Source organism: Ochotona princeps, chromosome 15, assembly GCF_030435755.1.
Source record: "Ochotona princeps isolate mOchPri1 chromosome 15, mOchPri1.hap1, whole genome shotgun sequence".
Lineage (NCBI taxonomy): Eukaryota > Metazoa > Chordata > Mammalia > Lagomorpha > Ochotonidae > Ochotona > Ochotona princeps.
This window is the reverse complement of record NC_080846.1, coordinates 11,367,477-11,381,598: the sequence shown is the minus strand read 5'-3', so window position 1 is coordinate 11,381,598 and position 14,122 is coordinate 11,367,477. Positions and strand designations below refer to the sequence as shown.

General features: G+C 40.6%; 1 protein-coding gene across 1 annotated transcript in view; it reads left to right on the top strand.

Moving 5' to 3' along the window:
* Positions 1-14,122, top strand: part of POLR3B (RNA polymerase III subunit B) — a 103,270-nt gene that overhangs the window by 39,165 nt on the left and 49,983 nt on the right. Inside the window, exons 12-15 of the mRNA XM_004589579.3 lie at positions 39-173; positions 8,090-8,251; positions 11,363-11,563; positions 13,241-13,403. Of these exons, the coding sequence (XP_004589636.1) occupies positions 39-173; positions 8,090-8,251; positions 11,363-11,563; positions 13,241-13,403 (661 nt within the window). The remainder of the gene's footprint in view (positions 1-38; positions 174-8,089; positions 8,252-11,362; positions 11,564-13,240; positions 13,404-14,122) is intronic.

Sequence of the window (14,122 nt, the reverse complement as noted above, 5' to 3'; positions counted from 1 at the left end):
GTGATGCTAATGGTTCTTTTCTTTCTTCTGAATTATAGGTTAAGGAATTCAATTTCCGAACTAAATGTATCTACACTGCGGTAATGGTTCGAAGAGTAATTCTGGCCCAAGGAGATAACAAGGTTGATGACAGAGACTACTATGGAAACAAGCGATTGGAATTGGCAGGACAGGTAATTATGTTAGTCCTAGTTTATTCCTTAATGAAAGCTAACTTTGTATTCATTTTAGATAAAATAAGACCTATTTGAGCAAAACAGAGGTTTACATGCTTGTGAGTTTGGAATATGAACATTTTTCATGTGACTTATAATGTTGTATAATTAGGAACTTTAAGAAAAGATGCATTGATCCTTTAAATATGTTACTGGTGTTACCTGTACTGGATCTTGTACTGGATGTTTACTCTATTTCTGAATATTGTGAGTTTGATAGCATTCATTCAACTAGCAGACTATTTGTTAAACACGTACTGTGTTCCTAGTTTACAACTATGTGCAGAGTGTATGAGGAGGAAGAGTGAGGCAGAGGTCTGTTTTCTCTTTATAATGTAGTGAGAGAGAGAGAAAAAGAGAGTAAACAATAAACAGATAGTTCCCTAACATTTTGGGGGACATTGTAAAAGTTAATTAATAGGAATGTTTTGTCTTAGCTTATAGGTGATGTCTTGTTTGCAGGAATGTGTATCTCTTTCAGTTGGGTAGCAAGTGAATAAAACTTTCGCAGCTTCATTTTTCAGTGTTTCGATCACAAGTTGCCTTTAAATCAGCGCTGGAATAGAGACTATACTGCTGTTGATATATAGTTTTTGCTTTAGTTCTAAAGACATCCTTGGTGTGTTTTTTCCTGTTTTTTTCCTGCCTCCTACTTCTCTAAATTTATGCCTTTCATCAAATTTGAGAAGTTCTCAGGCTTTATTTAAACATCTTTTTCTTTTTTCTGTCCTCTCCTCTTTATTGACTCCAATTTTACTACTAGACCCTTTGGCATTGAGGTGCTATTAGTGTTTTTTCAATTTTTCTGTCTATTTTCCAATTACATGATTTCTGTTTTTCTGTTTTCAAGTTGACTTACTGTTGTCTCTAATCTGTTTTTTAATCTAGTCAGTTTGAGATGCAGTTATTGCATTGTTTGTTTATCTGTTATGGGCATGTTTTTATTTACAGCCTTGGATTTTATTGGCTGCCTTAAAATCCTTGTCTGTCAATTCCCACATCTCAGACATGTTCTCCAATATGAATGCTGCTTTTCTTATATCCAGTCATCTTGTATAGCATCCTGACAAAGTGCTGAGGTATTGATAAGCTCAAACTTCAGAGAGGGTATTTTTTTTAAAAGATCTGTTTTTTATTGGAAAGTCAGATATACAGAGAGGAAGAGAGACAGGAAGATCTTCCATCCAATGATTTACTCCCCAGGCGGTTGCAATGGCCAGAGCTGAGCCAATCTGAAGCCAGGAGATTCTTCTGGTCTACCATATGGATGCAGAGTTCCCAGGCTTTGGGTTGTCCTCACCTGCTTTCCCAGGCCACAGGCAGGGAGCTGGGTGGGAAGCAGGGCCACCTGGATACGAACCAGCACCCATATGGGATCCTGGCACTTGCAAGGTGAGGACTTTAGCTGTGAGGTCACTGCGCTGGGCCCAGAGAGGATATTTTTAAAAAGTGCTGTATGTGAATCCAGTCAGTCTCACGAGGCAGAATGACCTGCATTCCAGCCAAGAGATGTGTGTAACCATGCATCTCCCAAAGCCGGAACCCATTGAGGGCCTGAAGAAAGAAGGCGAGTGTGGTTGGAAAGAGGGAGATGTGAGAGTGGTGAGAGAGCACCTTGGAAGCCAAGGTGGGGCTGGGTTATGTGGAATGGTGTAGACCGTGGGAAAAAATTTGGATCTAACTTCATATGCAGTGGTTAAGCATTGGAGGTTTTAATCAGGGGAGTGATATGATCTGATTTTTAGTTTAGAAAGGTCTGATTTGAAGACAAGCCAAGTGTGAACTGGCTGGGAGGCTGTAGCAGTGTTCCAGGTGAGAGAAGATGGTGCTTGCGTAATAGCAGATGTTACCACAACTGAAACTTAAAAACTGGAATTAAGAGGTGACAACGTTTTCAGCTTTGGAAAGTTGTTGATGGGAACTACCGGGACAGCTCTGATTATTGGCTGCTGCTCGCAGATTTGGCCACCTTCAGATTGGCCACTGCAAGGAATCATAAGTGTCTCTACCACTCTTGGTCCTAAGTTTTACTGTTTTTTAATTAGAAGAAAATCATGCTGTTATGCGAGTCCAGTAAAAAATTAATACAAGTTGTGTAGAGGAATAAGGAAAGGAATGGGAGGGAGACAGGAGAGACTATCCTGTTGCTTAAAAAAATTAGAATTAAAAAGACAGTTCCCTTGTGCAAGACAGCATAGATTTATAAACAATGTAAAGACATAAAAGGCATTGTGTTGGCAAAAATGTGTAGAAACAATAGCTGCTAATTTCACACCCCATGGGATGAGGTAGTATAAATGTGCCTCAGCTTTAGATAACAGAGTTGTCTCCACTGGCCAAGCAGGTTCACAGAGCTGTCCCTCAGTCTTGCTGTCCAGGGGCTTGGCAGGCCAGTCGCCAGCAGAGGTGTTAGCAAAACCAACGAGTCCAGGCTTAATCTCTTCACCTACCTTTTCTTTTTCGGTAATGTGTTCATTATTTGCTGAGCATTACTCCATTCTTTGTCTGCAAATTTTTTGTTTCTAATGCAGCTTGCTTTGTATGGGTGAGATATGGAATGGCACCAAAATCCGGCACCCTGGAAAGCCAGGGATTTCCACCTTGTGACAAAAGAATGCCGTCTTGACTTCAGAGATTGCCTAATCCCAGCTGTTCTGATAATGTAATTAAGGCTGCCTAATGTCTTTAATTTTGCAACCAGTTTGTGTGAAAAGGAGAATTTGGCACTCTGAAGGCTTAAACACTAAATAGCAATCTCAAGACACCTAATTAGAATTCTCTGACATTAAGCTAATTGGTGAAACTGTATTTCAGCAGCTTAACTTCTTTATTAATTTTTTTAGCATTTTCATTGAAAAATCAGTTGATGAGCTATCAGCATTCTTTCCTTCAATGTGATTTGCTCTTTAGTGCTCCAGTCCCAAGCGAGCAGAAAGACCTCAGACTAGCCATAAAAGGTGTGGAATAGTAACACCAGCTTTGCTTCCTTTTTATTATTTTTCTCTTGACCTGAATAGTGTGGTTTATTTTGTGACTTGGCCTGGTGATTTTTTTTTTCTCACTTCTCTGTGAACTGGACAGCACTGATTCTCTTAAATTGGAATTTTGAGTGTGGAGAAATTTACTAATGAGGCAGTCTTCCTGGTGACTGTGCTCCTACTTTTTACTTGTTTAGTACCAAGGACGTTTCCTGTATGAATTGGGGGCTGGTAGGTGGCTGTGGTACATTCAGCTGGGATCCAAAAAAAAAAAACTTTGTCATAATTTGAGACACAAGTGTGTGAGTGTGAAGGGCTAATTGCAAGGGAGCTGAGCTTTTGTGGTCGGGGTTGTGGGCATTCAAGTCTGTTCAGGATGCTTATTCAAATTCCTTTTGCCAGTTTCCACAGGAAGTTGCTGCAGTGGGTTTCTGCATCCCCTCTCACTCCTCTGCACCTGCTTCCAGTCCCATATTCTTTTTTTTTTTTTTCCAGTGAGTGAAACTGCTGGGTCTGACTGTAAGAAAGGATTAAGCTCTCAGAGGAGGAAGTTTTCTTTTTAGAGCACCACTGACCTAGTAAATCCAAGTCCAAGAGCCTTACTTTGCTATCTGCAAGTTGATTTTAGTGGTGGGATATTTCTAACTTCAGTGAGAAAAGCATGAGATCAGAATCCCACTTGGGAAATACTTTCTTTGGTATTAGCTAGAGAACTCTTGTTAGCTCTGAATATCTTGTTTATTAGGAGTCAAAAGAATATCTGTTGGTTATAAACATTCAATATAGACAATATACAATTTCTAAAATCTTTAGCTTCCGAAGATTTCACTGAGCCTAGGATTCTTCCTTACATAAATAATTAGAATAGCTATAATGCCTTCCTAATACTACTTTGTTTTGTTAATTAACTAAGAACACAACTATGTTGAGCAGGTTTTTTTCCTCTTTAAAGAAATCAAAATGCTAACAAAGGGAAAATGGGGAAAAATTAGGCAATTGACTCTACAAGGGATTTAGTGTTTGCAACATCTAATGTATTTGATGTTTTCAGGCAGCAACTTGGACAAAGTTTATTTACGGAATTTGGGGTTTTCTCCCTGTTTCCTTTCTGGGAATGCCCCCATACTTTCCAGCTGCTGATTTCCTGTAGCTCAGGTCTTTTCTCTCTGGTTCTTGAGTGTTATCTTCTCTGACCTGCCTTAGGTGAAGCCAGCACCCTTCACCCTGGGATTGCTCTGCTCCTGAGCGCTGCATGCTCTAGCTCCTTTGACAGTTCCTGAATGTTCTGCTCAGAGTTTCTAATTAGTCTGTCAGGCACGTCCCTCTGATAGCTGCTTCACCGATTTTGGAAGCAGAGCCATCCTGAACTGTTTTGTAACCTCTTGTTCTACCCCATTGGTTTGGCTTCTGTGATTGATCATTGTTCTTTCAAGACTATTTAATTTTATTATATAATTTTGAACATAAAAATAAAAATATGCCACGTATGTTAGGAGGGTTATAACACTCAGAAAACAACTACCCAGCTGAAGAACTAGATTGTTAGAAAGGCCTTCTCATTTACCCGTGCCCTTCCTATTCTCTGCCTCTTCTCCTTCCCCGACCACCCTACAATTTTTCTCTTTTTTATTACCTCTTCAAAATTAATATTTAATTCAAATGTTAAAGTTGTGAAATCACTTATTACAATATAATTTGGCTTGTTGAGCTTCATAAAAATAGATCCATATGGATCCATATATGATTTTCTGTGTATATATTTTTATCTTTATTTCCTTAAAAAATTCTTTTTTCACATGGGTGGCAAGAATCCAGGCCCTCAACTGCTGCCTCCCAAGATGTGCCTCTGCAGGAAGCTGGGTCAGAATTGGAACTGGGACTTGAACCCAGAGCCCTGGGGTGTGACATCCCAAGGGCGGATATGTGTATCACTGCAGTTGGTTTTCATTTCCTTACCTTGTACCATTGTGTAAAACCTGCTATAACTTGAAAAACATCTGTTCTCATCATCATGGGCTTTAGATGGTTTCCTCTTTATAAAATGCATCATTGCCCTTGTCTTTTGGTTTCTACATGCACCTAAAATGAAGATTGCCCAGTCATGGAGTCAAGTTAAACCTCAACTCAGCTCCTCACCAGTGTGCTTGTACATGGCATTGTGTGTGAGTTCTGGATGATCCCTTTCCATGGTTTAGTATGAAACCTTCATCTGTGTCCTGGTGCAAAGCGATTTCTCCTTGTGATTTTGTGTTTCCTCCATTACTAATGAGGTTAAACCGAGTTTCATGTGGTTATTGATTGTGAAATGCCTTTTTTGGTATCATTTTTAATACTGATTTCAAGGAGACACTGTATATGTTTCTGGATCCTAATTTTTTGGTCATTTTAAGTGTTGTACCTATCTCGTCTGGGCTGCGCCCGCTGTACGCGTTGGTGGTGTTAATTGTGGCTGATACTGTCAGTGCTGCTTGTGCTTTTAGTAGTTAGTGCTCTGGCTTGTTATAAATTTGAGCCTTTGTTTTTGTCCTTCAGGCCATCTGGAATGAGGTCAGGATCCAAATCCATTTGTTTCTCAAATGTGTGATCATTTGTCCCAAGACCATTTATTGTATAATGTTTCATTTTTCTCACTAATTCAAAAATGTGGCGTGTCCTGTTACAGTATTATGCTGTGTGTGAATCTCTTTCTGGCCCCTTGGTTCCTTCTCTGGGTCAGTTTGTATTTATTCTCATTAGTCCCATCGCCTATTTCAGCACTGTATTGACTATATAGGAGTCATAGCTTCCCTCAAAATTTTAGAATTAGCTTGACAATTTTCATTACAAATCTGGGAGTTTTGATTGAAATTGCATGTAAATTTAGAAAAAAATTTTAACCTTAAAATGTGTGCTCTTTTTCTCCATGAATTTTTTTTTTGCACTTATCATGATTTTCATTGATGTCTTTCAATAAATAGATGCTTTTGATAAAAGTGTTAGTGAGTAGAATTTCAAACAAAAACAGAAATAGAATGGTAAAATTAACTCCCATGTATCTGTCATAAAACTTTGATGTCAGTAAAAGTCAGTCAGTTGTATTTTTTTTAAAGATTTATTGATTTATTTGTGAAAGTCAAATATACAGAGGGGAGGAGAGACAGAAAAAGATCTTCCCTCTGTTAATTCACTCCCCAAGTGGCCACAACAGCCATAGCTGAACCAATCCTAAGCGAGGAATCAGGAGCCTCTTCTAGGCCTCCCATGCATTTGCAGGGTCCCAAGGCCTTGGTCTGTCCTCAACTGCTTTTCTAGGCCACAAGCAGGGAGCTGAATGATAAGTGAACCCACCAGGACATGAACCAGTGCCCATATGGGATCCCGGTGCATGCAAGGCAAGGACTTTAGCCTCTAGGCTAAAACACCAGGCCCAGTGAAAGTCAGTCTTATGGGGGCTGGTGCTGTGGTGCAGTGTGCAAAGCTGCTACCTGCTGTAGGCCCTGGTTCTGGTCTTGGCTGCTTCACTTCCAGTCTGTCTCCCTACTAATATTCTGGGAAAATAATGAAGGATGTTCCAAATGCTTGGGACCCTGCTGCACACATGGGAGACCTGAATGAAGATCCTGGCTCTAGCCCAGCACAGTCCTGATTGTTGCAGCCGTTTGGGGAGTGAAGCAGCTGAAGAGACATACCCTCCTCCCCATCCACACACAACCCCATCTCTCTCTCTAACTCCCTTTCAAGTAAAGTTAATTTTTTTCTAGAAGAGATCTAGCTATGATTTTGTCATTATTTTCTGTTCATTTCAGTTTTTACTGTTGTATGTAAAGATGTCACAGTTTGTCCATTTTTCAGTTATTTCCATTTTTCAGCTGTTAAAAATAACGTCCTACAGATATATATGTGTGCTATTACAGTTAATGCAAGTTTTTGTAGGGTTTGATGCTCAGAGTTGCGCTTCCCCCGGCAGCTCTGGCATCCCTGAGGAACTTGTTCGAGATGCAGGTTCCTGTGTTCAACCCTGCATCTTCTGAATCAGAAACTGTAGGGGTGGGACAAAAAAAGTTCAAACAGTCTCCCAGTGAATCCCACTGCTGTAGGAGATCCGTCCAGAAGAGGAAGTTGGGGGCATTACAGGAAGATAGTTAATGGCAAACTGTTCTCTAAGTGGTTACAGCAATTTATATTTTCACCAATGACAAAGTGCAAGTTCAAATGTCACCATATCTTTGGGGTATCAGATTTTTTAGTGGTTATGTCTCTACCTTTTTGAAGTTTTTTTGTTTGTGTTTGTTTTTGTTTTAGTATTTATTTTTGTTGGAAAGGCAGATTTAGAGAGAAGGAGATTCAGATAGATCTTCCATCTACTTGTTCATTCCACACATGGCCACAGTGGCCAGAGCTGAGCTGATCTTCAAAGCCAGGAGCTAGAAGCCTCTTCGGGGTCTCCCAAGCAGTTGCAGGGTCCCAAGGCAGGGCACAAGCAGGGAGCTGAATGGGAAGTGGAGCGCCTGGGACATGAACCGGCGCCCCTATGGAATCCTGGTGCTTTCAAGGCAAGGATTTAGCTGCTAGACTATCATGCCAGGGCTGAGGTTTTGAAGTATTTATTTGTAAAATTAAACATTAGGCCATTCATCTGTGAAATCCAGAAGTCTGAGAGTGACCTACAATAGAAGTGTCTTTGAATGTAGGGATTCTGTCATTGCCTTCTCTCTGCCTTGTCCAGCGTACTGTTAAGCACATAGAGAAGCATGTAAGCATCATCAAAGTGAATGTTAAACATATTTAGGTTTTCAGTTTTACTCAGTTTCTTTGGCTTTTCTTTTTAAACGAAGCCTACATCGTGACTTGAGGGTTCACAGCTTAATAATACATTTTGAATGATCACCATGTACTCTTTTTCCTTTTGTTTTTTAGCTTTTATCTCTTCTTTTTGAAGATTTGTTCAAAAAATTTAACTCTGAAATGAAGAAGATTGCAGACCAAGTGATTCCTAAGCAAAGAGCTGCACAGTTTGATGTTGTGAAACACATGCGCCAAGACCAGATCACCAATGGCATGGTGAATGCCATTTCTACTGTAAGTCTGCAGGCATTCCTCTAGGGTTTACAGTTTGAAAATCTCTTCAGTAGGATGGAAACTCAAGGTATTTTGAGAATCCAGGTGCTACCTCCCTCATATACATTTAAAGTAATATTTACAAATCACTAGTTTTCTGTTTTGAAAAGCAGTCTAAAGCTTAAATGTTACTGGAGAAAATTGCCTAACTATAGTCATCCCCATCCATGATTTCACTTTCTGCAGTTTTGATTTCCATATGTCAACTGTGCTCTGAAAATTTGAAATGAAAAGTTTCAGAAATAACTCATACATTTTAAGATCACTTTTATTCCAATATTGTACAATGATCTCATTTTGATATCCCTTATTGTTACTAACCTCTTATTGTGTCTGACAAGTTAAACTTAATCTAGCATGCATAAGAGGCAAAAACATAGCAGGTGTAGGATTCAGGGACTGCATTTGGCTTGAGGTGCCCACAGGGTCTTGGAATGTATCCTCCAAGGATAAGGAGGGCCAAATTCTGCTTACCACTATCTGAGGCTAAAAGAATATAGATCCATTATGTAGAGGGAAAAATGTCTTCTGAATTAACTTCATTTATTGTCATTATGTTAATGGATGCTTTCTCCATTTTTTTCCTGTAATAAAATTGACATATTTCAAACAAAGTTATTAATTGGAAACCTTTGTCAAAAAGCAATGAAAAACATTTCATCTCACTGTAGCTTTATAATCCTCAAAGGCCTGTCAGCTGTTCCTCAGTGAGCAGTAAGTTCAGTCGCCAGCAGCTGCTGTGCATTCAAGGCGTCGAGCTATTCAGGAAAGGTTATCAGATGGACATTGCTTCCTTTCTTGAAGCACAATAACTATAGGTCTATCTGATGAAGGCTGCTTCCTGTTTTGTGTGCCTGACATAAAATTAGTGTTATGGATGGGATTTTGCCTTAACAAAAGAATAGTATAGTCTAACACATTGCCTCTCTGTAACTGAGTTAGTGGAGCTTTGCTTCAGTACTTGGTGTGAGAACTGTGCGGTGGGTCCCTGGGAGTTCCCTTCATAGGGACAACTGCATCCGAACGTAAGGGGAACCAGGCCAAGGGGCCTTCTGAAAACGTTAAGCTCCTGCGGCCCAAACTTGTCCAAAGATAGGTCCCTGTATGTTGGAGGAGACTCCCAAGAGGCCCTAGGCTCACTCCTGTTGAGTTTGCTTTTCTTGCTTCCCGATCTGTGCTTCTCAAGTCACAGGAGTTGTTCTGAGCATTCTGTTTCCCCTAAATGAAGGGGCACTGCTTGTTCCAGACAGGATTAGGCACACTGGTCTCAGTTGGTAGGCAACAGTTAAAGACAAACTGTTGAAATCCTGTGAGGGTGGCTGCTTGTGTGTGTCTTCACTGTGTGTTCTCTCCAAGGAGAAGTTGTCAACCCTCTGATTCTCTCCTTGCCCTTTTGTGATACTCCTGTGCAATATGAGGACAAATTCTCTTGCTGAACATTCTGGCTCCACTCCCCATCCACTTCCTGTGTGCAACAGCTGTTGCCTTATTTTAGCTCTGTGCTGAATGTTTATTTACCTTGTTTACTCTCACTCTCTGCGTGTAAGTCACTTCACTAGATTCATTCTTGATCCACAGATGAAAGGAGCGAACTGAATAAGCCATACAAAAAGTTAACTTACGGGATATTTGTGTTTGCTCTGTTTCTTTGCTTATATCAGGGTTTCTTCCTAGAATTTACCTCTTTTTTGTTTTATCCAAAATTCAGGGTATGAAAGGGTAGTTCACTGCTCTAAATCACATAATTTAATGCAAACAGATCATCTAATCTTCTGAAGCCTTTGTTTTGTTCTTTCTGAAGCCTATTTTTGTTCTAGGAGGGTATTTAACCTGCAGTGAATGAATACACTCATGAAGCTGAATGTAAAATTTGGTATTTATGGTCCTCAGTGCATTTCCAGTACATTCTTAGCTTTCATCAGGTTCTCAAAGCAAAGTGAAGAGCCATGCTTTAGAATCAGAAAAATAATCAAACCAAACATTTTACTGACATTTTCTATTTAGCTTTTTTTTTTTTAAAGATTTATTTATTTTTATTGGAAAGCCGGATATACACAGAGAAGGAGAGAGAGAGAGGAAGATCTTTCATCCGATGTTTCACTCCCCAAGTGACCGCAAAGGCCGGTGGTGCGCCAGTCCGAAGCCGGGAACCTGGAACCTCTTCCGGGTCTCCCACGTGGGTGCAGGGTCCCAAAGCTTTGGGCCCTCCTTGACTGCTTTCCAGGCCACAAGCAGGGAGCTGGATGGGAAGTGGAGCTGCCAGGATTAGAACCGGCGCCCATATGGGATCCCGGGGCGTTCAAGGCGAGGACTTTAGCCACTAGACCATGGTGCTGGGCCCTAGCTTTTTTTTTGATCCATACTAATTCCATAGTTAATTTGTATTACTGTGAGTTTAAAATATCCTGGACAATATTATTTAATGTATACAATTAATACAACTATAACATTATATACGTATAAGATATTTAATGCATGAGAAATAAAATGAATTAAATAAATCAAGACCTATTGTATATGAGTCTAATAATGACACAATAACCACAGAAAATATCTCTTAACATTAGTACATATGCAGTTTTTAGATTCTACAAGCCTGGATGAAGAAACCTACAGTTTATTCATTGTCAGTGGTCTGAGTCATTTCTGTTACTGTGTTTTCCTCTGATTAGCTCCAGATTTGGAAGACATCAAATAATACCACATTCCAGCTTACCTCTTGGAGCTTCAAATTAGTTTTTCCTTGAATGTGCGTTGAAATTGTTAGTATTGTATCAGCTTCCGGCTTCCGGTCAGAAGCTCTGGTTGAGTTGGCTTGAGCAGTATACAGTTAGTTTCAGTATATAGTTAGGTGAATGCTCTGAGATGTGGTGAGGTTGAGGTGGGGAAGCATTCTGAGAGGGTTCCCAGACATGGGTCTTTTCATCATATTCCTAAAAAATTCCAGAATATGACGTGGCTAAAATTGGATTATAATTGTAATGTTTCTGTCATAAATGTGTTGGTGTGACTGCAGCATTGGCCACTGTGTGAAGGGGTTAGGACAATCTCACATCTTCTTTCTCTCTGCAGGGAAATTGGTCTCTAAAGAGATTTAAGATGGACCGCCAGGGAGTGACCCAGGTGCTGTCTCGCTTGTCCTACATATCTGCTCTGGGGATGATGACAAGGATCTCCTCCCAGTTTGAAAAAACACGAAAAGTCAGTGGCCCTCGCTCTTTGCAGCCGTCTCAGTGGGGGATGCTGTGTCCTTCGGACACGCCTGAAGGAGAGGTAAGGTACCAGAGGGCTCTGGGCTGGGGCAGATTACCAGTTGGAGTTGGGGAGAGTCTGCTCCTGCTCTTGTCCCCCCCAGGTCGTGTGTGGAGGTGTGTGTAAATTTTCTTTTTTGATTAGCCATTTCACTGGCAAAGAGCTCCTCAAACAGCCTGTCAAGACCATTTCAGTGTCATTCCAAAGCCAGTAGTTCACAGAAGCATTGATTTACTACTTTAACTAAATGAAAGCATCTGCATTTCTCTTGCTTGTTGTAGCTTTTCACCAGCATCAGAAAGTGCGGCGACTAGCGGTGAGAATGCAAAGGAGAACTGAGACTCCGCCCTTTTGTTGCTCACAGGGCCTCTTCTCAAGCCAGCTCTTTCTTTGCTTTTCTTTTTTTCTGTCTTTCCTTTTTCGCTTTGTTTCTTTTTGTTAACATATACTCCAGGATAATTCAACCATTGTTTTTGTCACCTGATGATACCATAAGCAATATAAACATATTTGTATGCTTCTGAAAAAAAAATGTACTTGCATTTTTTTCCCCAAAGGTAAAGACACAGATAGAGAGAGATCTTCCATCTGTTGTTTCAGTCTACAAATACCACAACAGTGAGGGCTGGCCAGGCTGAAGCTGGGAGCCTGGAGTGTAATCCAGGCTGCCCATGTGGGTAGCTGGGATCCAAGTACGTGAGCCATCATCTGCTGTCTCCTAGAGTGCATGTTAGCAGGAAGGTGGATCAAAAGCAGAGCAGCTGGGACTCAAACTCGGTACTCTGATGTGGGCCGTGATCATCTCAGTTGGCAGCTTAACCTCTGTACCACATGTTCTTCCCTTTGCTTCCATTGAGAGGCAGAGCTCCCATATGCTGTGTCTTTTTAGTATTATGCTTTATTATATAAAGGGAACAAATTACATGCATTCCATATGTACATTTCTGAGAGCATGATGACATTTTCCATCATACCCTCTTTCTCTCCCACCCTCTCTCCTGCTCTTTTTTTCCTATTTTTTTTCATTTTTACAATGATATACTTTTTTCAAAAGATTTATTTTTATTGGAAAGACAAATGTAAAGAGAAAAGCAGAGACAAAGATCTTCCATCTGCTGGTTCACTCCCCAAATGGCTACCAGTGGCTGGCACTGAGCTAGTCCAAAGCCAGGAGCCAGGAGCTTCTTCCAGCTTTCCCAGGTCACAGCAGGGAGCTGTATGGGAAGTGGGGGCAGCGGGACATAAATAGGTGCCAATATGGGATCCTCGGCCATACAAGGCGAGGACTTTAGCCGCTAGGCTACCATGCCAGGCCTGATGTACTTCCCATGTATAATCACATGCTTAACTCTCCACTAAATCAAGAATTCAACAAGTAATAAGTAGAAAAACCACTATTTTTCCTTAGCTGTTTTTCTGTAATTTGTTTTGAACATTGTTGATATCATCATTGTTAACAATTACAGATAGTACTGTGCTGAGCTTTTCTGTTGCTAAATCTGTTTTGTTTCCTAGTTTGGTTGAAAGTGTACGTAACTTTTAAAGGCTTCTGCATGAATTACCAAACTGCCCCCTATAAGATTGTACTACTTTATATATTAACTATTGCTGCTAGCAAAGTGATGAGTTATTTTCAGGTATAAACTGTACTTTGTATTACTAATATTTATTCTCAAAAATGACTGTCTTGTTTCCTAGGCATGTGGTTTGGTTAAAAACTTGGCCCTTATGACACACATCACAACTGACATGGAAGATGGACCTATTGTTAAATTAGCCAGTAACCTAGGGGTTGAAGATGTCAACTTATTGTGTGGGGAAGAGCTCTCGTACCCAAGTGTGTTCCTTGTCTTCTTGAATGGTGAGTATATTACAAAGATGTGTCGATCCCAGACAGCCTGCTGGGGACTGGGAGGGGATCCATTATGATCTTTGCCTTTTTTTTTTTTTTCTTTTATTTACTTGTAAGGCAAAGGGGACAGAGAGAGATAAAAAGAAAAAGAGATCTTGCATCTGCCAGTTCACTTCCAAATGACCAAAAGGCTAGGCGTGGGCCAGGCTTGAGCTGGGAGCTTGGTATTCCAGCCAGACCTCTCACCTGTTACCACTCTGCCCTCAGAGACACATCAGCTGGGAGCTGGATTGGAAGTGTGTTGCCAAGAACTAGAACCAATGCTCACATGGGATACTGGCATACCAGGGGGCAGCTTAACACCCTCTGCCATAATGCCTGCTCTTATCTTTGCATTTAAAGAACAAATATACATTAATTCTGGGCCAGGTGGACATTAGTTTAAAGGTAGAAAAGTGGTAACAGAATCACTCTATTGCCTGGTAATCCAGGTTTTGAAAAGGACACAGCTATCATAGTTGAAGGATAACATGGCTTTTTGCAGCTGCAAGTGTATCCGTAGTGGAATACGGCTCACGTGGTACCTTCAAGTACATGTTTAGTATCTAAGTAATTCTGCAAAAATGACCAGACCAGCCCTTAGGGTCAGTTGGTCATTCAGCCATTTGATAATAGATGTGTCACCAGCTTTTACTTCGCAGCTCCTTCAAGGTACCCCAGAACTCAGC